Genomic DNA, 27,053 nt, shown 5'->3' with positions numbered 1-27,053 from the left:
GAGCAGAGCAGGGGTGTCCCCTGCGAGACCACGGCAGTCCGGGACCCCCAGGGCATAAGCTCTCTCAGCGCGCGGGACCCCGGCGACCGCGCACGCCGCCCCCGCTGGCCCGCGCCATGCTCCGCCCTGGACGCCGCTCGTCCCGGAGCGGGGGTGCGCGGGAGGGGGGGTGGGAGCGGACCAGCTCAGCCTGATTTACGGCTCTGCTGAAAACCGCTTCGCACCCGCAGCAGTAGAAGCGTCGCGGCGGCAGCGGCAGCAGCAGCTGCAGGGGCAGCAACAAGTCGGGTAAGTGGGCATCTGCGCCCGCGGCCCGGCCCAGGGGGCGCGGCAGAGGGGGCCGTCCGGGCTAGGCAGTAGGTCCCGTCCCCGTACCACGGCGGGGAGTTGGGCTTCTCGGCCCCCGCCTGCGGGGACTCGTGTGCGCATGTATCCACTCTGGCACCGACGGGCTGGCACGCTGCGGGGCAGGGGCGGGGAGAGCCGGGACCCCCGAGGCACAGTCATTTCCAGCTTGCCCTGCGTAGGCAGAGGAAATTAGGGCTTGTCCGCCCACCCTGTGAACTGGAGCTTCCTCTGGGCCATTGAAACCTTGCGTACTCCCGGAGTGCGTGATTACCCATTTCCCCATGCAGGGGTTCCACCCCTTCCCCTTGCTCCCTAGAATCCCGAGTTCCCCTTCTTCACCTCTGGCCTGAGTTTCCGGCCAGGGTTGGCATCCTGTCTCCAGAAAACCCGTGGTCCAACAGCCTGGTGTAGCACAGGAAGAGGGTCCCCTCTTTGGGGGCCAGAGGCTTATTAACCTGGAAGCTTTGCCTAGCTGTGTGGGGATCGTTGGTGCCTCTACTTCTGAAGAGGCTGAGGGGCCTAGGAACAACACTTCTCAGTCTAGACCTCTCTTTGGGGCCCGGCGCTTGTTACATTTAAGAAGAAACCCTTCCTGGAGGGAATAGATAGGCGCTGCTTGTGGAATCGGGTTGCTAGCAGTCATCTGTTGCTAGGGCTAAGATAATAAATGTCTGCAAGGAAATAAGAACTTCCCGTTATTAAAAGAGTTATGCTGATACCCACCTGGTTCAAACTTTTGCCATCCTAGAGGTTTTCGTGTTAAAACAGACAGGACAAATCCAACCAGGACACTCTGTTTTAATAAAATCTTGTCTGTGGCCCCACTTAACGTCCAATAGTATTTGATATATTGGGTTTCCAGATTTCAGTAAATCTGGAGTATTGGGGGGGCATCATTATTATGATAACACTTTGATTTAAATCATCATGGCAATAATTTTTAAAAAATTAAAGGCAAAAATCTCAGGTTGAAAATTTTTCAGCTGATTGTGTGCTTAATGCCACTGCACCTAGTTTGAGTGATAACCTTTCCTATACTTGAGGAAAGACTGCTGAGCTTGCTGTCTTAGGACCTGTTTTGGCAATTCATGTGAGTTTTTCTCATTTTTTTTTTGTATTCATGCTTATCAGTGTCATCAGTAAAATAGGACACTTTTTTGCAGTTACTGTACTAAATTCAGGAGGGCAGGAAACTTGAATTCCACGTCGGAATCTGACACTGTCCTTTGACCTTGGATTAATCACTTTACCTCCTTGCTCCAGTCTTCTCATCTGTGGAAAGGGAATGTTACCCACCTTTTTTATCCTAAGCAGGGTTTGGCAAACTTTGTCTATAAAGGCCAAGTAGTAAGTAGTTTTGACTTAGCCTGCTGTAGAGCCTCTGTCTCAACTACTCACCTCTATCGTTTAGGGCGAAAGCAGCAGTAGACAATATGCAAATGAGTGGAATGTGGCTGGATTTGGCCCATGGATTGTAGGTTTTTAATTTTAGTAATAAGATATTAAATGCAAAAGTCATTTGGAATTTAAAAGCCTCTGTCCTCATGGAGATGATCAGCAACAATCGTTTCAGTAGCATTTTTTAAACAGATGTGCCAATTACCTGTTTTATTCTCCCCTGCCCAGGACTTTGAGAGTAATGCAACAGAAGGCTTTTGAGGAAAGCAGATACCCCTGGCAGGAGTCCTTTGAGAATGTCGCTGTGTGCCTGCCATTCCGCTGCCCGAGGTGTGGGGACCATACCAGATTTAGAAGCCTGTCCTCATTGAGGGCCCATCTGGAATTCAGTCACAGCTACCAGGAAAGAACCCTCTTGACAAAATGCAGCCTCTTTCCGTCCCTCAAAGACACAGACCTAGTCAGTTCCTCAGAACCCCTGAAACAGGGAAAATTGCAGAGCTGTGGCAACATAGTGAAGCAGAAACCGACCTATGTTAACTTGTGTAGCATTTCTCATGAACACGGCAAGGACAGGAAGCCATTCGAGGTGGTGGCAGAGAGGCCTGTGTCCTATGTGCAGACCTACACTACGGTAGACCTACGTGCAGACTCGCTGGATGGCCTGAGGTCCAGTCCTGGCCTTCCCACCTCAGACACCAAAGCAGCTTTCGAGGCACATGTCAGAGAAAAATTCAATCGGATGGTCGAGGCTGTGGACAGGACCATTGAGAAGAGAATCGATAAACTCACCAAAGAGCTGGCCCAGAAAACGGCTGAACTGTTGGAAGTTCGGGCAGCTTTTGTGCAGCTGACTCAGAAAAAGCAGGAAGTGCAGAGACGAGAGCGGGCCCTGAACAGACAGGTGGATGTGGCCGTGGAGATGATCGCAGCGCTGAGGCAACGCCTGACGGAATCCGAAGAGGAGCTTCTCAGGAAAGAAGAGTAAGTGGCGTTGAAACAGGATGCTAACCCCGTTGCTTTAGGCCCTTCCCACCCCCTCACAAGTTACACTCGAATGTTAAGGAAGGTTTGGTTTTAATCACTTGCAGGTACCTTGGCTACATCTCCCATTGATATAGTTGAATGTAGGAGGCATAAGGCTTTTAATACTATTTACCCTCTCCACTGTGGTCTCCAGCTCAGCAACATGAAAGTCGAAATAATCGAATTCCTTCTCACTTTGGAAACTGTAAACCACTACAAATAATTTTTTTAGAGAGAGGAGTAGTGCAGTCTGTTCATGGGACCCTTTCCTGGCCGTGGTCATGGGTGGGGTGGGGAGGGGGGGTGGGAGGGAGCTGAGAGGGAAGGCAGAAAGGGAGTACTAGGGGACCCTTTCCGTCTCACTGACGGTCTCCAGGCAATAAAATCAAGAACATGAGAGGCTGTCTTGTTCAAGTATACTCTAAATATAAATAATTTTGGCTTCTTTGCCATTTTGGATTACCTGTCTATATTAATTACATGTCAGTAGCAGAGAATCTGTTAATTATACTTTTTATTTTGAAGAAGCAGACATTAGGATACCCAGAGGAAGCTTCTGAGATTTCCATACTCTTCTGATTTAAGTTTGAGAATTTTCTTTTTGTAAAATGCTAGACTAAGTCATGCCTGCTTGCAAAGAGTTCACACGGGTTTTTATAAGTTATAGGTCATCAGAGAAGCTATTACTTTAAAAATTATCACACTTGGAAAAGCATTTCCTTATCAATGAGTATGGATTCAACTCAAACTAGAAAAGTATATGTAACAATGCAGTGTTATTTCCCAAATGCTTAATGTTGGATTTAATTTTAAATGGAGGCTCAGAATTCACAGAACCAAAGGACGTAAAAATTGATTGACTGAAACAGCCTAAAAGGCAGGTTTTCAAATAAGTTGAGTTCTATTATACAGATTGTCTTAATTTCATGCTTTCTTTGCCCTGTGGCACTCTTCTATTTTGTGTTCTCTCTTAAAATGTAGTAAATTAAAGCTTCTCTACTTGGTAAGAGGCTGAGAAACTCTATATATTAAAGAGATCATCACTTGCTATTACTAAATACTTACTGCCTACCTAGAGGGAAAGCCTGCTCTGCTCAACTAGATGATTTTAAAATCATGTAGTGAGGACGGATTTGAATCAGCCATTGATTTATTGATACTCTGCTCCTAGGGAGATGATCTCCATCGAAAAATGTTTCTCTCTTGGTTCTTGATGTTCCCTGGTGGGAAGCTAGTGCCTTGACCTGCTGTAGCACCCAGGGTGACTAACACTGCACCACTGAAAAAATGGCACATGGGGTTGCTCTATGTGCAGAGAAAAGCCTGGAATTAAATTAGTGATATTTCTGTGTGATTGACGAGCACTGAATTTAAAAGGCAACCAAATTAATTGTGTGCATTTACTTGTTTGTCATGTTTTATTTATTAAGTACACAGGTAATAACAGACATGGGATTTGGGGTGGTGGCTGCCTGGAGTATGGGAGAACAATGTGACGGTAGGGAGGAGCATATGGTTCGATGTAGGTTATTGTCAAGGATCTACCTTTTATTTTGGGTGGTGTGTTCAAGGGTGCTTTATTATTATTTTTTTTTTTTTTTTTGCGGTACGCGGGCCCCTCACTGTTGTGGCCTCTCCCGTTGCGGAGCACAAGCTCCGGATGCGCAGGCCCAGCGGCCATGGCTCACGGGCCCAGCCGCTCCGCGGCGTGCGCGAACCCGTGTCCCCTGCATCGGCAGGCGTAGTCTCAACCACTGCACCACGAGGGAAGCCCAAAGGGTGCTTTATTATTAAAAATAACTGGTTAACTAACTTTAGTAAAAGTGGGCCATGCATGAATCCATAGTGATAATATGTTATATATGGTTAATCCAGTGCTGTTACCTGAGGACCAGTTAAAAAATTAAATATACTTGTAAAAAAAAAAATTTAATGGGGTAAAATTGTATGTGTTAAAAGTCCTCCCTCCTCACCAAACATCCCCCACCCCATCCTCTGGAGACAGCCACTGTTTAGTTCAGTGACTGTCCTTCTAGACCTTTCCTGTGTCCATACAATCATACATACTTTTTATGCACATACAGAGTTACTGTGTTTTCCCAAGTGGAATCATGACACATACTATTCTAATCAGTTTGTTATTGATGAATACATGGTTTTGTTCCATTTTTCCTGGTGTTAAAAATAATGTCTCAGTTAATGTCCTTGTACATATATCTTCATTCGTGTTTTTAGGTGTATACCTGAGGGTACATTATGAGTTGATTTTTAGTATGACATTTTTGAACTACCAGGGGAAAAAAAGCAATGACATTGAAAAAAACACCTTAAATGAAAATTCAGTGAAACTGCCTTAAACTTTTAAACATAAAATAAACAAAGTCTTCATTTTGTTAAGCCTTCATTTGGCCTGTGCCATTAATTTCTGTATTCAAGCCTCAAATAATCACTCTTTCTGTACATAAAATAGAACTGAAAGAGTCTTCTTTCCAGGAAGGACAGTGGAGCTCTTGGTCTGAGAGAGCAACTGTGGCCAACAGCCTCAGTGGCTACAGTGTCTAAATCCCCCACCCCAAAATGGGGAGCAGAGCAAGCCAGCTGCCCATCTGTCACACTACTGAAACCAGGGTGATTTGACTACATCTGCCTGGCTGGGCCACGATCCTTCCTTCCACCACTCCCTCACAGTGCTAAGCCTTCCACCAAAGAGATGACCTTTCATATACGGAAGACCTGCTTGGCCAACGAACATACCAGGAGTTGTGCTCTCCTGTTAAACCCCTCCAAACGAGCTCTCAAGGCCCATTTGTGAGAAGAAGTATGTTGTTACAGTCCCATTTGAAATTGACTTAAACTCTGGGGACCCTTTAAGACACAGATAGTAACTTTGGTTTAAAAAAAAGCAAACACCTAGTATTTGACATTCACATGAGGCTCTCTTGCTTATGGATTTTCCCCATAACTTTAAAATTCTTTCATACTGAAAAAAAAAAAAAGACTTGAGGGCTGATTCTGCCTTGAGGCCATCTATAGGTTGAATCAACTCGGATTACAGAAGTCATATATATGCTCTGTAACAGAGGAGACTGTTTGAACTGGCAGTGTTTTGTACTTTTGTCCTGAGTCTCATTGTACCTCCACAGAGAGGTGTCTGTATGTTTCTGGAGTGCAAATCCAAGAAAGAAACTGCTCATTGTCTTCACAAAGTTTGTGCAACTTTAAAAGTCCTATGGAAACAGGTACTTGTATTTACTTGTTCAGGAGTATTCAGAGCTTGTAGGGTAGCACTGCCCATGATCAGGTAAATCAGTCCCAGCCAACCTTGCAGTAAGGTGTCCCTTAACAAGAAAGGACAGATTGTAGCTGATTCCTGGCTGAGTTGGTGACCTGGGCTTTGGAGAACATCAGTGTAATAGCAGTGATCCTAAATTTACTTGCACACTCATCTGTTGGTAAGGTTGGAAGGCCCCGACTGAGCACCTGTGATGTGCCCAGCACTGTGCTAGGTGTGTTTGGGGGACATGAAATTCTTGGTCTTTTTCCCTAAGGAACTTACACGCTACACAGGAAGAATAAAACATACCCATGTTCAAACTCAGGGTAGTTTGAAAAAGTGCTTACATACAAGCCACAGTTTCAAGTTGATGAACATTAGAGAACACATTTTCCCATGTGGTGAGGCCAAACTGAAGGAGTGAGGAGGAAAAGCGGGATTTGCATTGGTAGCTGGAGGACAGTGACATTGAAGGACATCAGAGAGGTGACTGTTGTAAACGAACCCTGAGGAGACTGTGTAATTTTAGTTCTGGAAGGTACCCACCTTCATTTTACAGATTTGGAAAATAAAGCCCAGAACAGTAGAATGACAAGGACAGAAATTTAGTAGCAAAGCTGAAACAGGAACCCAAGTTCCCTATCTCTCTGCTGAGTGCTTTTTCCATTAATTCACTGTGCTTCAGCCAGACTTTTGAAAATACACTATTTGCCCAGAGTATCAAGACTTAGGTAATACCATATCTGGCCCATTTTGGAATGGCTTGCTTCTCTGCTGTGTTGAGAGGGCTGCCATGGTGACATCATTTATTTTTCTGATGAGATTAAAGAAAATGTCAGGTGGCATCAAAGGTGTTGGGAAATGGGGAAATGGTGGCATCATCAGTATAGTTGATATTAAGCTTCTGGAACACCAACCTGGGACTTGTAACTTCCAACAACGGCTTTTAACTTGATCCTCTGGATGTCTGTTCCCCGTCAGGGTAGAGTACGTGCCACTACCAGCCTTTGATGGCAGTGAGGGACCTCTTTGTAATTCCATCTCTAATTTCCATCCTGCTCCCTTGCGAGCTATGACAGATAGAATCTCTCCCTTCTTCCTTCATCATTTGACTTGTTCCCAGCCTGGTGTCAGCCAGAAGACAAATCTTTACTGAGTGCTTGCTGAGCGCCAGGTACTATTCTAGGTTCTGGTCATACAGTGATAACCAAATGAGTCCAGTTCCTGCTTTCACGACAGGAGTAGACAAGCGGATAAATTAGACATTAAACATCATTAGGGGTATGTTAAAAGAGACATCGAGGGGTGGCTTGAACCAGGAATGTCCATTTAGGTTTCTGTCCAAAGCTGGCTGTAGAATGCTGTCCTTTGAAGGACAAGTTTGACTTGGTAACTTGCTTTGCACAACTAAACCCTCTTGCCACTTAATTACGTCTTTCCCGGTTTTGATCAGCTAAAGCAGTGCGTGGTCTCCAGACTGATCCGTAGCTAGGAAGCAGGCCGAGAAAAATCATGTCAGATGTAGAGTTCAGTGGGACAGGGAGGTGTCTGTTTGCTCCACATTTTACTGCATTTATGTAAATGGGGCCTCTCTATCCAGGCTGTGTTCCATGCAGACTTACGAACCAATGTACGAAAAACTGGATGTCAAATATTCCCTCTTAGAGATGGCATCTGGTAAAATTTGGAGACCCCCCCCAAAAAAAATTTCTATTTGTCTCTCTCATGTCTGTCCTTCCCTCCCCAAACTACCCTTTCTGTCTGGACTGAGGGGCTTAGAATGTGGTTTTGATCTATTTATAAGAATAATTTGACTTTCTCCTTAGAGTTATTTTTTAAGTTCTTAATTAGAACCATATATTATACTTTTTGGTGTGTTCCAGGAAGTGAAAAAAGAGAGATGAGGCAAAGGGCTGACAAGAGTAGAAATGTGACATGGCTCCTGATGTGGGGCAGGTGTCGATTCCACCCTGTGGGCCCCGCCAGGGATACAGGAGCTGACCCCGAGCTCTGAGTGTGCAGCCTGGCTTCCAGTGCTCGGAGGTGGTTGGCTCCAGCTTTATGATTTGCCTCGTGGCTGACATTACAGTCGGTCTGAGGTGTTCTGTGATCAGTAGCTAGGCTATTTTTAGCCAGGGGTATTTTTACTGTTTCATATACTTCTGAAGAGGTTCATAAATCAGTAATGCAAAATGAAATTTAAATAACTTGGTAGAACTTTGCCCTTGGGATAAGAAGCTGTTAAAGGTGTTGTTTAAGAACAGGAGAGAGAGGGCTTCCCTGGTGGCGCAGTGGTTGAGAATCTGCCTGCCAATGCAGGGGACATGGGTTTGAGCCCTGGTCTGGGAAGATCCCATATGCCACGGAGCAACTAGGCCCGTGAGCCACAACTACTGAGCCTGCGCGTCTGGAGCTTGTGCTCTGCAACAAGAGAGGCCACGATAGTGAGAGGCCCGTGCACCGCGATGAAGAGTGGACCCCGCTTGCCACAACTAGAGAAAGCCCTCGCACTGAAACGAAGACCCAACACAGCAAAAATAAATAAATAAATTACTAAGACTCCTACCCCCAACATCTTAAAAAAAAAAAAAAAGCGTTGGATGTTTAAAAACAAAAAAGAACAGGAGAGAGGCATCAATTTTAGATCCCACCTTCATTTCTGCAGCAGGTACCTGTGTTGTAGGTTACTTACTGGTTTTATGCCCCAATACTTGTCTGGAAAAAGAGACAAGGAAACCTAAGTATCTTTTAGTCAGCTAAAGATTTTTGTCTAGAGATGTAGTTAGACATCTCATGCATTCAGCAGAAATTTGTGGAGTCTCTGTTGTGTGCTGGGCTCAACATTAGGTGCTGTGGGAATCACAGTGTAGGAGCAGGCCAGGGCCCTGAACTCACTGATTTTGTGATTGACGGCGTCAGTGGCACGACGAGTCCCTGCAGTGTGTGCTGTGATAGGCTGCATGGTCTGCGGGAGAATACAGCAGGTCACCCAGCCCACATTTAGGCGAGTGGAGCCCTCAGGTTAGAGGGATCATTAGAGTCGGGGCTTGGGAAGGGACCCTGGGGAAGGGAACAGCATCTGCAGAAGAAAGCATCTGGCTTGTAGGCTGAGTGGAGTTCACTGATGCTGGAGCAGAAAGGAGGTGATGTGCAGTGATGAGACCCAAGGGGATTGTAAGGCTAAAGGATGTCCATGAAAGGTGGAAACGTAGGGAGATAGACATGATAAATGGTTTGTGGATAGTAGATTACAGTGAGTGATATGATCAGTGTGTCCTCCCTCATTAACAATGCATAGTTTGGAACTTCCCTGGTGTAGTGGTCCAGTGGGTAGGACTCCGTGCTCCCAATGCAGGGGGCCCGGGTTCCGTCCTTGGTCGGGGAACTAGATCCTACATGCCGCAACTAGGAGTCTGCATGCCACAACTAAGAAGTCCACATGACGCAACTAAAGATCCCACATGCTGCAACGAAGATCCAGCATGCCGCAAATAAAGCCCTTTGCAGCCAAAATAAATAAGTAAATATTTAAAACAAACAAACAAACAAAAGCAAAGCATAGTTCAATGCCAATGTAAAATCGCAATGAACACCACAGTGCATTAACGTGCATTTCCCTCTATCTCTACACCTGCTTCTAGAGTGTGTTGTTCACATGATAGTATATCTTCGATTTATTTTTTGAAATTAACCCATCTTTAACCCACCTCAGAAGAAGGAATTGAAGGGGTTCAATCTGTGAAAAATAAAATATTATCTATGTTTTAGACCTTTATAACCATCCTGTAAATAAATGAGTGCATGAGTGAACAAATATTTTTTTCTCAATAAAACTTTGATTGTACTGAAGGGGCTTTTTCACTCAGTGCTTTCTTCTACTGTGTTTGTTTCTGAATGCCTGTGAATCTCAGGATACTGAAAGATTTCTAGGTCTGCAAATCATTCAGCATGATAACGAACTTCAGGCCAGTTTCTTATACTATAGTGGTATTCTGGTATCTTTTCCTTTAGTATCAGATATTGCTTTAAATAAGCATATTTTCCACTGAAGCTTAAAACCTGGATTTCAGTCATTTTTAACCTTTAAAAAAAAAAAAAAAGAAGTCAAAGATAGGGCTGGAAGCAGCCTAGAATCAGTTAATTTCCCCAGAGCTGGTCTGCACCCACACCTGGACTGAATTTCACGTTTGCCCTTATCTTCTCATCTGGCCTTCCAGCTTTACACTGTATTCTGAGTTAGGGTTGAGAACTTAAAATAAAACCACACAGGTCTTTTACTCTGCTGTCTGATAGCATGTGTTATTCTTTTTCTTAGTCACATTCAGCCCAGCTTTGTAATTTTGAACTTATTTCAGTATTTGTTTCTTTTAATGTCTGCTTCCCCCACTATGTGAGGGGTCTGTGCAAGACAGCCAGATCCAGCCTGCCACCTGTTTTTGTGGAGCCCCGTGCTAAGAATAGTTTTTATATTTCTAAATGCTTGAAAAAATTCAAAAGAGAAATAATAATTCATGATATATGAAAATTATATGAAATTCAAATTTCAGTGTCCATAAATTAAGTTTTATTGTTACACAGCCTCTGTGGCTCTTTTGTGCTAGGCAGACTTGAGTAGTTGCAACAGAGACCATATGGACTGCAGAGCCTAAAATATTTATTCTCTGGCCCTTTACAGAAAAAGTTGGCTGACCCCTGGTTAGACAGTAAGCTTCATGAGGACAGCCACCGGTTCATGAATGCCCTCGCACTAAGCCCAGTACCTTGTAGCATTCAGTAGATGTTTGTTGAGTTCCTGAATAATGGAGTAAATAAATGTATGGATTGTGGCTGCATCGTACTAGAGTTCTAGCCCACGTCGTCCACCCTTACCAGAGTTCTGAGGTTTAGGATCACCCTGTACATGGCATGGCAGCAGTTCTCAAACTTTTTGGCCTCGCTTCCCCTTACACTCTTAAAAAAATCTGAGGACCCCAAGAAGTTTTCTCTGTGTGGGTTTTATCTATCAATATTTACTGTATTAAAAATTAAAATTTAGACAGTAAAAACACTAATGCATATAAAAATAATGATATTAAATCCATTACCTGTTAACATATTTTTGTGAAAAAGAACAATTTTCCCAAAAACAATTTAGTGAAAAGAGTGGTATTGTTTTCAAAGTTTTGCGAATACTTTTAATGCCTGGCTTATTTAATAGGAGGCAGCTGAAACTTAGTTCTGCCTTTAATGTGTTGCAAATTTGTTGTTTTGGTTGAAGTAGATGAAGGAAATCCAGTCTCACACAGATATGTGGTAGGAAAATGGAGAGGTATGTGAACAGCCTTTTGAGAGAATAGTGGATATTCTGCTTTGATATTATGCCAGAGCTTGACAGTTGGTAGCTTCTCAAAGGTTAACTGCAATGTGGAATCTGAAACCACATCAGTGAACGAACATTTCCTTCTCCCTTCCATTGAAATCCATTGGTCTGTCTTGCACTTTGAATGGATATTTTACTGTTTGGAGTATAATGATTAAAGAAAGTACAAATGCAAAGTAGTTAAATCTCTGTCTTTTTCATTCAGGAAATTCACAAGATTCCTTGGGAAAATAAGACGTGTTTCTGGATATTGTTAATCCAGACTGAACAGGATGTGAGAGGGGGATTTGAAGTTGTGTACATGTGCTATTCCACAATTAATCACTAGTTTCTGTTCCTGTTTTTACCTAATACAGATACCCAAACAGAATCTCAGTATGAACATCTCCAGCCCTTGTCTCGTGTAACTTCTCTTTTCTTTTTTTTTTTTTTTTTTGCGGTACGCGGGCCTCTCACTGTTGTGGCCCCTCCCGTTGCGGAGCACAGGCTCCGGACGCGCAGGCTCAGCGGCCATGGCTCACGGGCCTAGCCGCTCCGCGGCATGTGGGATCTTCCCGGACCGGGGCACGAACCCGCGTCCCCTGCATCGGCAGGCGGACTCCCAACCACTGCGCCACCAGGGAAGCCCTAACTTCTCTTTTAAAATTAAATCATCACTGTTTTAAATGTCTTTTTTTTTTTTTTCTTAGTTGATGTGAAACATCCATAAGCTGAAATTAGGTTAGCATTGGTGCCAGGTTGTTTGGAAGAAAGGGTATTAACTTCTTAGCTTTAGGGGACAAGATAATTGAATGAGGGAGGTTAGAAAAAGATGCTTCATTTTTACAACATAACACTCCACAATCAACTAGTGGCATTAATGTTTTAAAATTTTTTATATGGAACCGGTAATAAAACATCACATGATTTAAAAATGTAGCCACAATCATAAGCTGTATTGCATTCAGATTTGTTTTCTTGCTTTTGAGATGTTAATTCTGTGGGATTAAGCTGTCAAATATTGCTCTTATATTCTAAACTGTAACAGCCTGAGAGCTCAAGAATAGTAAATATGCACAGAGAAAAAAAAAAGACTGGAAAAAATACACCAGAATGTTCACAGTAGTTACCTCTGGGTGGTAGGATTATGGGTCATTTTTTGTTTCTTCCCTGTCCTTTTTAAACATTGACTACAACAAATATTTATTGGATATTATGTGTCAGGTATTGTACTGAGTGATGGGCTTACAGCAAAGAACAAAAAGCTGATTCAGTCCCTGCTCAGTTAGATCTTCCATAGGTCACTTTTTGTATTTCCCATAATAAACATGAAATATTTCTGTAATGAGATAAATATAGTAAATATTATAAACCAAAATGAATTGAAAAAATACACTGGCTCTTTTTGCTATGTTTTTGGTTTTGGTGGGCGAGAGGGTTGTGGGTTTTTGGTTGTTTCCCCTGTAAGTACCAATTTGGAGACTGGTTTATGAGTCAGTTATCCTAAACGTCACCAAACATCACCACTAAACATCACTTGACTCCAAATGAATTGAAGCCTTGATATTGGAAAGAGGAAGGAGCAGCCATTTCCTGGGCTTTGTTTTCGGTGGTGCTTTTGAGCTGTGTGAAGATATCCCATCCAAGCGTTCTCAGTTGTAACTAAGAACCATGACAGGGCTGGATGTGGCACCTGGATGGACCCTCCACTGTTTTGCTGCTGGTTGGGGTTTGTGACTTACCTAGGAGGCAGGTCAGAGCCAAATGACGGCAGAGCTTGAAAACTGGCTTGTGTCCGTGGCTTGAACAGCTTGGAAAGTGCACATCTTCTATGCAGGGCTCATACGGAAACATCTGGAAATAAACTTGAAACTTAATGATGAAAGAGAACTTTCCAAAAGGACTCTTATTTCCTATATGTGACTACTTCTTAGCTCCTGAAAGATAATGGAATTATTATGGGCTCTGGGTTTATGTTTGATCTGGATAGGAAACTAGAAAAAAGGGGACTGGTATGATGAGCAATTTTTGGAGTGAATCATTGTTAGAACCAGTCTCTTTTCTGTTTTTATAAATATATAATTTTATAAAATAACATTTTACAGAGACGTTTGACTCTGTAGGAAGTGTCAGAAAAGTTTCAGTATGGCCAAGTGTGATGTAATATATTTATGAGAGAAAAGTCATGACTAATTGTAAAAGTGGCTCCCTGACCAGTTGTACAGAATAAAGGATCTGGAAGCCACCACCAACTGTTTTGCAAAGACCTTCTTTGAAACTATGACTTCCTGAGCTGAACAGCCCTGAAGTTCTACTCTCAAGAAATTATGGAGCTTAGCAGAAAATAAAAATCAAGTGGAGGTTGAGAAGATTCAGAGAAGGCAATGAATTTAATGAACTCTCTAGAACAACTGCATGAGGTTAGATTTAAGAAAACATTTAGATTTTTTAATCTAAAATGAATGAAGTTTAGGGGAACAATGATCAGAGTCCTTAGAATCTTGGTTCTGCGTGAGTAGAACATGGCCAGAAACATGAGGGACCGCTCTCTGAAGGTTGCGAGTTCAAAGACACATAAAGGAAATACTATATCCAGCAGGTAGTGAAATTATGGAAATCAGTAGCTCCAGTGAGTGTGACAAAACATACAAAGGGGATGGCCAAAAAGATCTTGATTTCTTATTAAGTGAGGCAAATCAAGTGAGAAAATTTTGATACTGTATACCTATTGATAGTACTGATTTGTATGTGTATATGTAGAGATGTTTGTGAGGATGGTTACCAAAATGTAAACAGTGGTGGTCTTAGGATAATGGGGTTTCAGGTGATATTTTCTTCATTATATTTTAATGTGTTTGAATTTTTTATAAAGAACTTATTTAGTTATAATTCAGTAAAGTATTATTTTCATACTTGCATTAGAAATAAAAAGATATAAAATAGTAATATAGTTATTAAAATTTTTCTGGATTTCTGAATCATAATGAATTATGTAGGTAAAGGTATTTTGCTCAACTTTTTAGGGAAGGGCAACCTGAACATTGCTTCTCCTATGTCAGCTAACGTAGCTTCCCCAACAGACCTCAAGATGGCAGTTCTTGGACTGTTTCATTCTTAGCTCAAAAATATACTATTGGGGCTTCCCTGGTGGCGCAGTGGTCGAGAGTCCACCTGCCGATGCAGGGGACGCAGGTTCGTGCCCCGGTCCGGGAAGATCCCACATGCCGCGGAGTGGCTGGGCCCGTGAGCCATGGCTGCTGAGCCTGCGCGTCTGGAGCCTGTGCTCCGCAATGGGAGAGGCCACAACAGCGAGAGGCCCGCGTAACGCAAAAAAAAAAAAACATATATATATACACACTGTTGGACATGGTGACTCCTTTTATATGCTTTGGTGCTCAGTGTGGTCTCTTGCTTCCATACTTCCTTCCCTGTATTTTCTTCCCCAATAGCCAGATTTTTCAAATGTAAGTCAGAACTTTTCTCAAAAGTGGCCAGTGGTTTCCCATCTCATAATAACATCTGGCACACTGACCTGTGAGGCCCCGCCTGGCTCCCTGCTCTGGCTGTCCTCCCCTCCCCACTCTGCTCTGTCCTTGCAGGCCTCCTTGCTGTACCTCAGGCCATTCTGCACATTCCCACCGAGCACCTGGCTTGCTCTTCCCAGCTATCTGCATGGCTGTTCCTTGCTTCCTGGTGTCTGTTCAAATGCTGCCCCATCCAAAATGTTGTCCTGACTTTGCTTTCTATAGTTTCACTTACTCCTTCCCTTCCTCCATCATTCGCTGTCCCCCTGCCCTGTTTCTCCTTAGCACTTATCACCATATGACATATATGTTTATTTGTATATTTTATAGTGACTATCTTCTTCTACTAAAATGTAGCCTCTAAATGTATCACTTAAAATGTAATTTTATCTCTTTTATCATGCTGTGGCCATACTGCCTAGGGCAGTACCTGACACATAGTAGGCACTCAGTAAATATGTATTGAACGAATGAATTCCTGTCTCGCTTCTCCATTTTGTGTTCTGATGTTTTTGCCTTGCAGAGAAGTGGTTACATTCAACCATTTCCTGGAAGCAGCCGCTGAGAAGGAGGTTCAGGGGAAAGCTCGGCTCCAGGACTTTATTGAGAACCTGCTGCACCGGGTAGAACTGGCGGAAAAGCAGTTGGAGTACTATCACAGCCAGCAGGCCGCTGGCCTCTGCCGGGACGCCAGTGAGCACGTGGTGAGTCATGCAGGCCCCGCACCAGGTGTGAGGGCTGTGGTATATCAGGTGGGGTCAAGGACAGCAGAAAAGGGAACTGGGGAATGATTTGCAGGAATTTTCTAGACATCATTTGAAAGCACTGCCCTGGCCATGCCTGTGTCGGGGAAGTGATACAGGTGAGTTCAAGACACTTGGAAGTAAGCTACATTCCTGGATGCACGGTCTCCATTTCTTCACTCTCCAGCTCCACACCAAGCTGAGTTGGTAGAAATATTTTTATATTGTAGAATGACAGTTTGAAGTATACAAAGAAATCATCTGTCCCTACCTTGGTGTCAAGTATATTGGAAGTTATTATCCTGTTTTGGAGCTCTTCAAGGAATCTTCTGAAAACTTTCATGCTTCTTAGTTAGCAAAATTTAACCACATTTTTTCTTTAATAGGAAGGAAAACACTATTTGGTAGTCTCTATAGGTGAAACATTCTTTAAGTAGATTTTCAAAAAGACTAAGAAAAATTCACAGGTGATATGCTAATAATACATTTTTGCATACAATTTTAGATATGGTTTCAGGGACTTAAAAAACGCCTAGAGCCCAAGTGAGAACCCTGAATATGGATGAAGGTCCAGACTCTCATAAGTGGCTTTTTTTTTTGGCTGCATTGGGTCTTCGGTGCTGCGTGAGGGCTTTCTCTAGTTGTGGCGAGCGGGGGCTACTCTTTGTTGTAGTGCACGGGCTTCTCATTGCAGTGGCTTCTCTTGTTGCGGAGCATGGGCTCTAGGTGCGCGGGCTTCAGTAGTTGTAGCACGTGGGCTCAGCAGTTGTGGCACACACAGGCTTAGTTGCTCCACAGCACGTGGGATCTTCCTGGATGTGGATTGAACCCATGGCCCCTGCATTGGCAGGCGGATTCTTAACCATTGCGCCACCAGGGAAGGCCCTCATAAGTGGCTTGATCCAGATTACCTGGTCTCTTCAGAGGGTGGGGTGTTTACAAATAACCATGCTGTAGGTGTCGGAGGTGGATGGCCATATTTGCCCTCTATACAATTTCCTTGGTGGTATAAACAACAAAGCCAAAGAATGGATTTTTGAAAACCTAAAGTGGTTTATTTATAACATTTTCATTATCCATTGAATTTTATTTATGCTTATTACCACCTTCCCAGAAGATTTAAAGATGATTCTTTTACTAACCCCCAAATGGACTATATATATGAGGAAAAGAAAAATAGGGAACATTTATGCTAACCAAAAGGTTAGTAAGGTTGCTATTGGTGGATTGAAAAGTTTAGGTTGAGCAGTCTGGAAGCCAAGATTAACAGGATACATGATTAAATAATCGAAGAAGGAATGAAATGAAAGGCATGTGGATAAAGAAGGAAGACCGGAGGGAGAGAGACAGCAGGAAAGAACAGAGACATGGAGGAAGGAAAGAAATGAAGAATCTTACACGGTGCCTACTGTAGTAACGTTCCCTCAGCCTTCGAGCCGCACAGTTGGGCAAGCGCCAGAACTTCCCAGTCAGGAACAAAGTAGACTGGAAGGAAGTAAATGTGTCATGTTTGTGAGGTTTCAGTAACTGTCATCAAAGCAGTTTCAGCTACCTGACGTATTTATTATTTTCCAGGTGGGTGTCTGTGGTCCCCTGAGAAGGAACGTTTATTCCCCTCCTCGATTCCCCTGTCACCTCTTTGGGAAATGCAAGAGTGCAGTCTCGGCTGGAGGGACACTCTGAGCCCTTTCCTGCCTCCTTCTTCCACCTTGCCATCTCTCAGGGGAGGGTTGTGGCATGAGGTCACCGAGCCCAGATGTGAGGTGAGAGGGCCTGGCTTCTAGATCATTCCCACCCTGCTTCTGACTGGATGAGACAGTTTGTCTTCCTGGGCCTATCATTCTTCTATAAAATGAAGCAGTTGGACTAGATGCTGTATAAGGGCTTTTGGCCTCCTAAGTTCTGCGACCATCACCTGACTTTGGTGGTTAGGAATTCTAAAATTAAAATGTAGCCATGATATTTTCAGTATTTAGTCTAAATTATTAGTAACCCAGAGCTAAGAAATGTATAAATTATTAGTAACCCAGAGCTAAGAAGGTCTCAGAGAAAATAATGGAAGGCAATGAGAAAGAAAGGAAGCCCATTAGTTCTCGCCTTTATTTATATTTCTGTGCTCACTTCTTCTGCTGACTTTACTTTTCCAGCTTGGAAACGGAACACCTTTTAAAAGACATGGCCAGTCCTTACTTCTCATCCTGCTGTATCATGTAATCAAAAGTTGAACAGCATCTCAGCTCTTTTAGTCAGATGTATAGATATAAAATTATGTGTGTGTATGTGTACACATAACATATATATACACACACGCACACATAAGTATGTGTATATACATACACACACACACACACACACATATATATACATGTACATACAAATACGGTAGGACATTTAATTAATAAATATTTGTTTTTGTTCTCTGTGTCCCAAAACCTGACATCATCTGCCTTCTTCAGATTTGATCGACATAAGGAAGAGTTGACTAATTCGGATCAAATAAAGTGCAGTTAAGATTGTAGCAGTGAATTTAGAAGTGAGAGCTGTCTGTGAGCAGGGCATGACCAGGCTGTAGTGAGGTGAGCTGACTTTTGGACGGAGAACACACTGCCCTGAGAACACCAAGAATGAGATGTTTGATTTCTGAAAGTATGGGCAGATGTCGTTTCCCCTGTTTTCATGTATAGTTCTCTAAACTCTACTTTGGACCATAGTGTACCACGTTATGAGACAGTCTACAAACCCTAAGACCATTTTACCTTTTTACTTAGTCTGTTTCATCATAATAAAATACATTCACCACGTCTTTGATGTAATCAGACTACTCGGTCTGGCCTCTCTGGTATCTGTGGCTATGGAAGAACTTGGATTCTTTTAGCAGGAAAACCTTTGAATCGTATCTTTAGTAACCTGTTTGGCCCAGCTGAATGAAAGTGCAGGGCACCAAGAAGCCTGGGCTTCTGGAGCCTCAGCCCCGCGCAGGAGAGCTCCTTGCCGCAGTGCACCCCAGGATGGAGCAGAACTTTCTGACTGACTCCCCCCACCTCCGCTCCCTCCTCCAGAACAGTGGGGAATGCTGTCAGGAGCCTGGCTGGCTCTTGCCATCTCCAACAAGGCTGCTGTACAGAAACAGTGTGGCCTTGTCATCTCCCTTCTTTTCCAGCCCCCAGTTCCCTCCCTCTCTCCTCTTCCCTCTTTTTCTCATTACCACCTCCAGAGAGTAGTGACATTTCTAGATTGACGTGTTAAATTGCTTCTTTCTAAGATGTCTTCTAGCTTTAAGATTCTTTTGTGCTCTAGAAGAATTTCCTTCCCCCTCATATTTAGTGCCTTTTCTGAAATAATGTTTCGGCATATGTATCTTTCCCTTAATCCTCTTGAGCATTTATGTTCTTTTTCACCTGGCTGATTTCTAAAAATGTAATATGCTTACTCAGGTAATTTGTCTGTATGCTCAGAAACATGCTGTCGAATTAGACACAAAGTGACCTAATATCTCATCTGCCAAAATCACTCACAGAACTGCTCAAATGGAAGGTCATGAAATAGCTTGGATAATCTTATTTTAAGCATTGCATTTATTTCCTGGAGGTTGCTAAATTAGGACTAGCAGTAATTCATTTAACATATTTACTGGGGATGCAGTGCTTACTGGGTGCTGAGGAAACTGCTGTGAACGAGATCGATGAGGTCCCTGGTCTCAGGGAGGAGGGGCACACAATAAGCAAACAGATAATGAAGATAATTTCGTATAGTGAAGATCCTACTATAAAGAAAAAAGTAAGATGATATGTTTGAGATGGCCACTTTAGCTTTAGCAAAAAGCTTTCAAAAAAAGCCTTGCTGAAGAGGCAACATTTGCACTGTGACCTGAATAACAAGGACGCAGCTCTGTGAGAATTTGGAAGTGGAATATTCTAGGCAAAGGAATAGGAAATGCAGCTGCCTCAGGAGGGAACAAGCTTGGCATGTTTGAGTGGTGGTGATAAGTCAGAGAGGTAGGAAGGATCCATATCAGGCGGGGGCTTCTTGGTCATATAAGGAGTTTGCATATGTTCCACTGCACACGGGGAAGCCATTGGAAGGTTTTAAGTAGGAGGTGATCTGTGTTTTAGCAAAATCACTCTGCTGCTCTGTGGGGAATTGACTGGAGGGGTGCAAAAATGAGCGACAAGTTAGAAAGCTCTTCTGTTGTGGCAGATGAGGGGGGATGGCAGCTTGGGTAGAACCGAGTAGAGAGAGGTGAAGGGTATCGGATATGTTCTTGGAGGAAAATTGACAAGACCAGCTGGCCTTGCTGAAGGATTAGATTTAGCTGGCGAGGGAAAGTGAGGAGTCAAAAATGAGTCCAAGGTTTTGGCCTCAAAAATTGAGTATATACAGAGGGGAAGTTGGAGGAGGGCTAGGTGTCCAGTTTCCCAAAACCTATAATAACCTGAGACACCATATTTGTCTTTTAAGTACTTAAATTGGCTCTCAGTGCAAGGTTATTTATATTTTTTCAACCTGAAACCTTGACCAAGGACTCTCTTGATCCCCATCTTCATACCCTCCTCTCCCTAAATAAAAAGAAGACAAAAGTAGCTGGACCAGGAGAAAATGGAGGTAGGTAGTTGGGCTAAGTGGGAAGAGCATTTCCATCTGCCTGAGGCTGTGGAGGCCTCTTGTGTTCACAGGGAGGAGAGCACATGAAATTCTTTGGTGCCTGTGATATCGGCCCCACCTCCACCCCAAGCCTCATAATCTAGCAGATCACTGTTGGCCTTTTCCCTGTGAGAGAAGCACACACACACACAACTTTTGCATAAAGTTCCAAAGGGAATTATGTACCCATATGCAATACATCATTACACTATATGCTTGCATACATACATAAAGTTGAACATATTTTGTCATGCCTCAATAATTTTTTTTTAAGTGGGAAAGTATTTAAAGGAAGGAAAACCCTGTAAGTTTTCAGAGTTTATATACACACTAAAACCCATTCAAGGAGCCCAGCTGATGGGGAGCGGGGGCAGGCGGACTGGGAGAAAGAGGGTAGAAATGCTGATGCCTTTGGGGTTCCTGGAAACTACCAGTCTGGTGTTTGCCGGAGCCATCTGTTCCCCCTTCTTTGTATATTGCAAGACCTCATGACCCTCACGCAAGGAATGTGCCTTTTTCTGTTCACGTTTACTACTCTCATGCCAAACCCAGCCAGCGTGGACAGGGTCAGCAATAATGCTGACTTTCAGTTGTGTCCCAAGGCAGAAGGCAGGAGTCCCATCTTACCTTCCTAGGCACGTGACCCTCAGAAGTCTGCTGAAGAAAGCTGCTTTCTGATTTGCTCCTGACTAAAGCTCAAGCTTCACACAGAAGACCTGGAGGAAGATCCTGTTATGCTGAGCTTGGTTTCTCCGGTGATTTGAGTATAGAGGGATGCATGTCTTGGCCACGCTGCGCCAGGATGGCCCTTTCTCCACATTCTCTTTGTCGTCCTCTTCTTCCGTCAGTCTGCTTGCAGATGTGACGCCACTTCTTTCAGTAAAGGCTGCATGAGGGAGGTTGGGAATATGCTATAAATACACTTGCCTATAAAGTGTCTGGTGACATGTGGAACACAAAATGATAATTATCATTTATTCTGCAAATGATATTCTGAGCCCAGCCACAAAAGTGCATGCAGATATTTTATTGAGAGTGGAAAATAACCTCAAAGATAGATGGCCTCAGGACATTTGTGGAGTTGGTCTTCGTATGCTCTCATTTTAGAAATGATGTATTTTAGGCAATAAACATTTTATGCCAATTTTCCCCGTAGTTGATACACTGTGACCAGACATAGCTGTAGTAAATTAGCTGCAAATACAGCCTGAATCAATCAAGAAATAATGGCACATCATTCCAGTTTTTAAAAACATGTTTCTTCAAGTGTTGTTCTCTTGAGGGGCTGTTTAACTTTTTGAAATTTTTGAGATCTGCTGATACTTGCTTCTTGGAAATCTCAGAACAGGGAGCCACAGAGGCTTCCTGAGTAAGCAGAGCTGAGCATGAAACGTTCTTGTTCTCCGCGGTGATGGATGGTGCCATGGGCAGTGATCCCGATACCAGTTACCGGCTTCTTTAATGGGAATACAGTTTCTTAAAAATATAAGCAACGAGGATTTAAAAAACCGAATCCAGCCTTTAAGTGAAGTAATGTTTTGTCTTATTTGTTTTCCTTCAGCTTACAGATATCTCCTCAAATAGGAAATCCAAATGCCTGTATGTATATCTTTTTATACTTAGGCTATTTGATATTGTTTGCATAATATGTGTTCCTGTTGCACTTTATATGATATCTATAATATAAGTGGATTTGAGAGTTTCAGGAGAAAATTTACCTGCTTGTGTACCTAACTTTCTAAAATGTGGATGTGACTTTTAACTCTGCTAATAGTCTGTGAGTATACGGCAGTATGATAGTAATGCAGGAGTCTTTTTAAAATATTGAATAATATAACTTTCTCTTATTGTGCTGTAGTGTAGTCGTAGTATCTCTATAGCACTATTAATGTAGTATGCACAATAATTTATATATATAAATTTATACTGTGAATCATATACTTTATGATAGCTGTACTACAGATTTGTTTGAATCCCCTAGAAGTCACTTAAAGAGTCAAGAGATGAGGGTTCTGGTCCCATCTTCTCCATAGACCACTGTATGTATTACCCTGGATAGTCATTTAAGTTTTCTCTACCTCAGTTTTTATCACTGGTAAATAAGACTAGTAATATCTCCCTGGGAATTTAGTATCATGAGATCACTTCATGAAGGCCATAGAAATTTTTGGAAGAAAAATATCAATATATATTATTTGTTTTACTGGCAGCATTATTGCCACCTTAGCATGCAGGAGTGATTGTTCCATGAGTAGTTTTTATTCTTTTAAGGATTTAAAGAAATCTTTCTTTCTGCTCATCTCCTTCCTCCCCCCCAACCATTTGTAGAAGCCGAGGGCACCCACATTCTGTGTGTAACCACCCTGATCTCAAGACCCATTTCCATCCAAAGGGAAGAAGCTACCTGAAAAAAGCCAAGGATGACAGAGCCAGCATGCAGCCTGCTAATAAGTCCATGCACGAACAGGCCGAGTCCGCAAGAGAACTCTGCAGACCAGCAAAGAAAGGGGAGCCTCTAGGATTTACCCGGAAAGGAAACATAAGGCCGAAAATAGCCAAAAAAAAGCCAACAGCGATTGTGAACATCATCTAAAAGGGTGGATGGCTCTGGACAACCACCACTGGGCTTTGGGAATGTTGTTCTAGGGGTCAGTAATGTTCTTTTAGACACAAGCCATCATAAAACACATTTCATGTCCATACAGGCACCTGGATTAACCAGAATTTAACAAACGGAAATCTCAGTGAACCAGAATTTTTTACAAGTCCCTTTTGGAAGCAAGAGGCAAATTACAGAAAGAATTTTTTAAAAATGCAAGCAGTCTTATTCCAAACTTTTAGCAAAATGAAGCTCCACCTTCTAAGATGGTTAGCCCGTCTCCAGCCGTTTCCACATCTGGAGTTCTGTGCAGTGGTTAATTCTCAGGCCCAAGGCCAAAGAAGATGTCAGGCACTGGAAAAAAACTCAACCTGTGCCCCCTGCTCTGAATTGTGAGGCAAGGAATGGGAATGTAAAGTCCTGTTAATAGTAGTGAAATAAACATATTTTTGTTCATTTTTAACCTTACCCTCAGTTAATTTGGGAGCTTCCAAAATAAGGCTGTTTCCCTGAGTATTCTGATTAATCAAGATTTCAGTGTTTGGGCTGCTTCAAGGACTCATTCTGTCAGACTTCAGTTGTCGTTCCGACAGACTGTTTTCTAGTTTGTTTCACGCAGGTTCTTGTTTCCCTGGATGCGTGTTTATTCTTATTTTGATGCACCTCTGTTCTCTTCTTTGGCTGAGTATTCTGTACCCTAAGACCAAGCTGCCAGCCTCTATCTTAATAGCTGCTTCTACTGCTATGGTTGGGGAGGATAGTAAAACACTTTTGATCGGCACCCATCACCAGTTCAGGGTCTGAATGGTTGGATGCCAGTGGATTGCACATTTAGTGCATTGTGAGCCATCCCGGAGACACCACAGATGTTACTCAGCCCTTTCCTAAGACCTGCTTCCCGGGGGGTGTCAGCATCCTCTCTGTTAGCTGTAGGCATGACTTTCTCCTTGCTGGCCTAACTTTTTCCACCTCCTGCTGCTTCTGTGCCCTTTTATGACTAAAATACATGTTCTTACCTTTCAACCAAGTATCTGATGTATTTGTTGTATACGGCCTTCTAAAGTATTTCTGAAATAAACACTGCATGTGGGATCCAGAATCTGAGATTGTCCTCCCCACCCTGCCTCCCTAAAATGGCCTTGGTTTCCATAAAGAACCATCTGTTACGAACCTCCTGCTTTACAATTTTCTTCAAGAATGAATTTCCGTGTTACTTTTTTTTTTTTTAAATTAGCAATATCATCAGGTCTCCTGCAGAGTTTACAAGTGCTGACATTCTTTTGGAAATAAGAACAATTATGTCCACAAATATATACATTTATTTGTATAAATGTACAGCACATAACACATACAAAATATATATGTCAAGTATATTAATAATTTATTTTTCAATACTCATGAAAAAGGTGTGTGTTTGTGGTGGGTGGTTTTTAAACTATGTATTTTCATGTAAATTGAATTCTCTTATTTTAAAAATTAAAGCTGTAACCTAATTAACATTAGTAGAATTATGATTGTTATTGCAATAAGCATCAGATTAGCAATGCATTAAAAATAGGTAACAAAGCAATTACTTAAAATGCCAGTAAATTGAAAAGTGTAACTTATACAAATGCTTTGAACCTATCGTAGTGAAAATGTTAATTTTTGAATCTTCACCTTGACTCTTGGCTCATGGGGGTGGGCTTTTCACGTGGCGTATAGGCAACTATTAAGTGGGAAAATACATTGCTGTGAATATCACTGTTTAGGCTAACACTAAAAACTGTAACGTTATAATAATTATTTATTTGGAGAATTAATCTCCTTCAAGGTTATTTATTATTGATGTTTATACCATGATTGCACTTTAGCCTTTTACATACTAAAAACTTGACTTGTTTGTTGTATTGCATGCTCTTTGTCCCATAATGTGTGTGTGCAATGACAACAGTTTGCTTTTAAAGGTGATAGAAGCCAGATTTTTTCCCCATTTAATTTAATGTAACTTACATTTTCAATTTTCATTTAATATGCCTAGAGGGCATGACGGCTCTCTTTGACAGTGGTACCCAGTGACCTTAAGAAAGCACCATAATGTCATATCTACTCTATGTACATTACACAAGAGAAATGATTTTAAGGTTTATTATATTAAAAAAATTTTTTTAAGTTCTAACTAAATTCTGACTCTTACATAAGGAGATGCATTATGTATATTGTGCTTCCTTAGAGACCATAAATTTGCTTTTGAGACATGGGAGCCACCTCATTCTAAGGGATATCCCACTTACATGCCTTGGCCTGAGTCTTGTGCCATGTCCAACTTGGGTCTTATTTTTAAATATTTTCTGTTTCTTAATAGGCAGTCAACCTTAGAATTGCTTTTTTGAAGAAATCACCAAAGTTTCTGGGAAAACACGTTCAAGTTTAAACTGAAGAATGGATCTAATTTTATCATTTGCTTTGTAAGGAAGAAATCTTTATTTCAAACCTTCTTTCATTCTCTTTTCCCAAACTAGGTTACAGATTCTTAAATGCAAAGTTCAGATAACTTAGACACTGTTTTCCGGTATTCTTCAGGGTCATTCTGTTGTATGGAAGTAGGAATGTTCTGTTCCCAGATTAAAAAAAAAAGTTTTTAGATTATGAAATAAAGCTATATTTATGACTAACATGTTGGTATGTTTTGTCTAGTTGAAGTGTTTCCAGGGAACCAAGTGTGCTTGTCTATTAACAGTGAACAAAATAGTTCTTCATGAATAAGTTGTTCATTGTACATATAAACACTATGATCTTGTACCTATAAATTTTCTTGAGAACTTAGCTTGATCTTTTTTGTTTATCATAATACTTCTATCTAAAGGTTCTTTTTACATATGTTCACACTCAGAAGTCCTCATTAAAAGCTCATTTGGCACTTTTCTCCCATCTTCCTCCACAACCATAAGTAATTTTCCTACACTGTATTTTTAAACTTATCAACTTTTAGCAAAAACCATGAACAGATTTCACAGTGTATATCCCAGACTATATGTGCTATACATTCTAGTCATTACAAGGCTCAGAAAGTGATCAGGATACTTAACAGAATTATATCATTGGTAGAATTACTCAGCCATTGGTCTTTTAAGAACCACGGAATTAGGAAAATTTATGGGATTCCATTTGTTCAGAAGCTGTTGGAGTTGTTAGGGAGATGACCTCAGTCTGTTCTTATGCCTACTCCTGTTAAAGTTAATGGGGTGCTCGCTTCGGCAGCACATATACTAAAATTGGAACGATACAGAGAAGATTAGCATGGCCCCTGTGCAAGGATGACATGCAAATTTGTGAAGCGTTCCATATTTAAAAAAAAAAAAAAGGTTAATGGGTTCACCAGGTCATATTGTTCTTGAGAAATAACTGTGGCATTCTTGATTATCTCTGGGCATTAGAAAACATAAATAAATCCCCATATCTCAATTCTGTTCAACCTGGATCCTTGAAAAATGAATTCCAGAGATGGCATGCATGCATGACCTAAACACAATCCCTGGAAACATTTCAAATATTTAAAAGATGGCGGACTTCAGAAATTGGATTCCTTTTGGTGAATTAAGGTGGTGAATTTTTTTCTTTTTTTCTTCTTTTTCTTTTTTTGTCCATGTTTGGTATCAGTAAAATGCACAAATCTGAAATTTTCATTTAAGAAAGAGACCTTCAACCTGCCCTATGATACATTTACTCTGGGTTTGCAGCCATTATTCCAAACCAGAAATGAGTGTTTTCCACTCAAGGAACCTCACACATAGGCAGGCCCGGCTCTCCTGTCTGCCCTGTAATAGGGACGTTGGTAAATAACTTTTGTATATATCTGGGATGGTGAATGAAAGCTTTGGTACTCATGTCCTGTGAGAAGAGGAGACACAGCTGCTTTCCTTGAAAATCTGACGTGCTGTCACAGGCAAGAATACTTATTTTTTATGGCTGCAAAAGACATTACTAAGACAGTGAGTGAAATTTCTAAAGAAGCAGATGGTAAGTTATTAAAGGAAAAATGTCTAAGTGCAACACAGAGTAGGTCACCTTGTTGAAAACTGAGGATCCTTCGAAGAACACTTGTAGCCCTGGGATTCTGTCCTGTGTGATACTGCATTATTGTAAATGTTGGCTGCATAAAACAGCGTTGATGTGACAAATT

General features: G+C 42.0%; 1 protein-coding gene and 1 non-coding gene across 2 annotated transcripts; both read left to right on the top strand.

Moving 5' to 3' along the window:
* The first annotated feature begins 219 nt into the window (after positions 1-219).
* On the top strand, positions 220-24,176 carry ZNF365 (zinc finger protein 365). Its single transcript, XM_024765234.1, has 5 exons — positions 220-288; positions 1,975-2,730; positions 15,432-15,612; positions 21,854-21,891; positions 22,621-24,176. Exons 2-5 carry the CDS (start codon positions 1,988-1,990, stop codon positions 22,883-22,885), a joined length of 1,227 nt encoding a protein of 408 aa, XP_024621002.1. The 5' UTR covers positions 220-288; positions 1,975-1,987; the 3' UTR covers positions 22,886-24,176.
* A 1,939-nt stretch (positions 24,177-26,115) lies between these two features.
* LOC112413307 (U6 spliceosomal RNA) lies at positions 26,116-26,222 on the top strand. The gene has a single exon (XR_003005948.1). It is a non-coding gene; the product is annotated as a U6 spliceosomal RNA (small nuclear RNA).
* The last annotated feature ends 831 nt before the right edge of the window (positions 26,223-27,053 follow it).

The sequence above is a fragment of the Neophocaena asiaeorientalis genome, unplaced genomic scaffold (assembly GCF_003031525.2).
Source record: "Neophocaena asiaeorientalis asiaeorientalis breed wild unplaced genomic scaffold, Neophocaena_asiaeorientalis_V1.1 scaffold183, whole genome shotgun sequence".
Lineage (NCBI taxonomy): Eukaryota > Metazoa > Chordata > Mammalia > Artiodactyla > Phocoenidae > Neophocaena > Neophocaena asiaeorientalis.
This window is presented reverse-complemented; position numbering and strand designations above follow the sequence as displayed.

Excerpts from the sequence above, each read along its gene's own strand:
- ZNF365 (XM_024765234.1), top strand. The coding sequence starts at position 1,988 with ATGCAACAGAAGGCTTTTGAGGAAAGCAGATACCCCTGGCAGGAGTCC. Across the intron at positions 2,731-15,431 it reads GAGCTTCTCAGGAAAGAAGA|AGAAGTGGTTACATTCAACC; the intron begins GTAAGTGGCGTT and ends TTTGCCTTGCAG. Across the intron at positions 21,892-22,620 it reads AATAGGAAATCCAAATGCCT|AAGCCGAGGGCACCCACATT; the intron begins GTATGTATATCT and ends AACCATTTGTAG.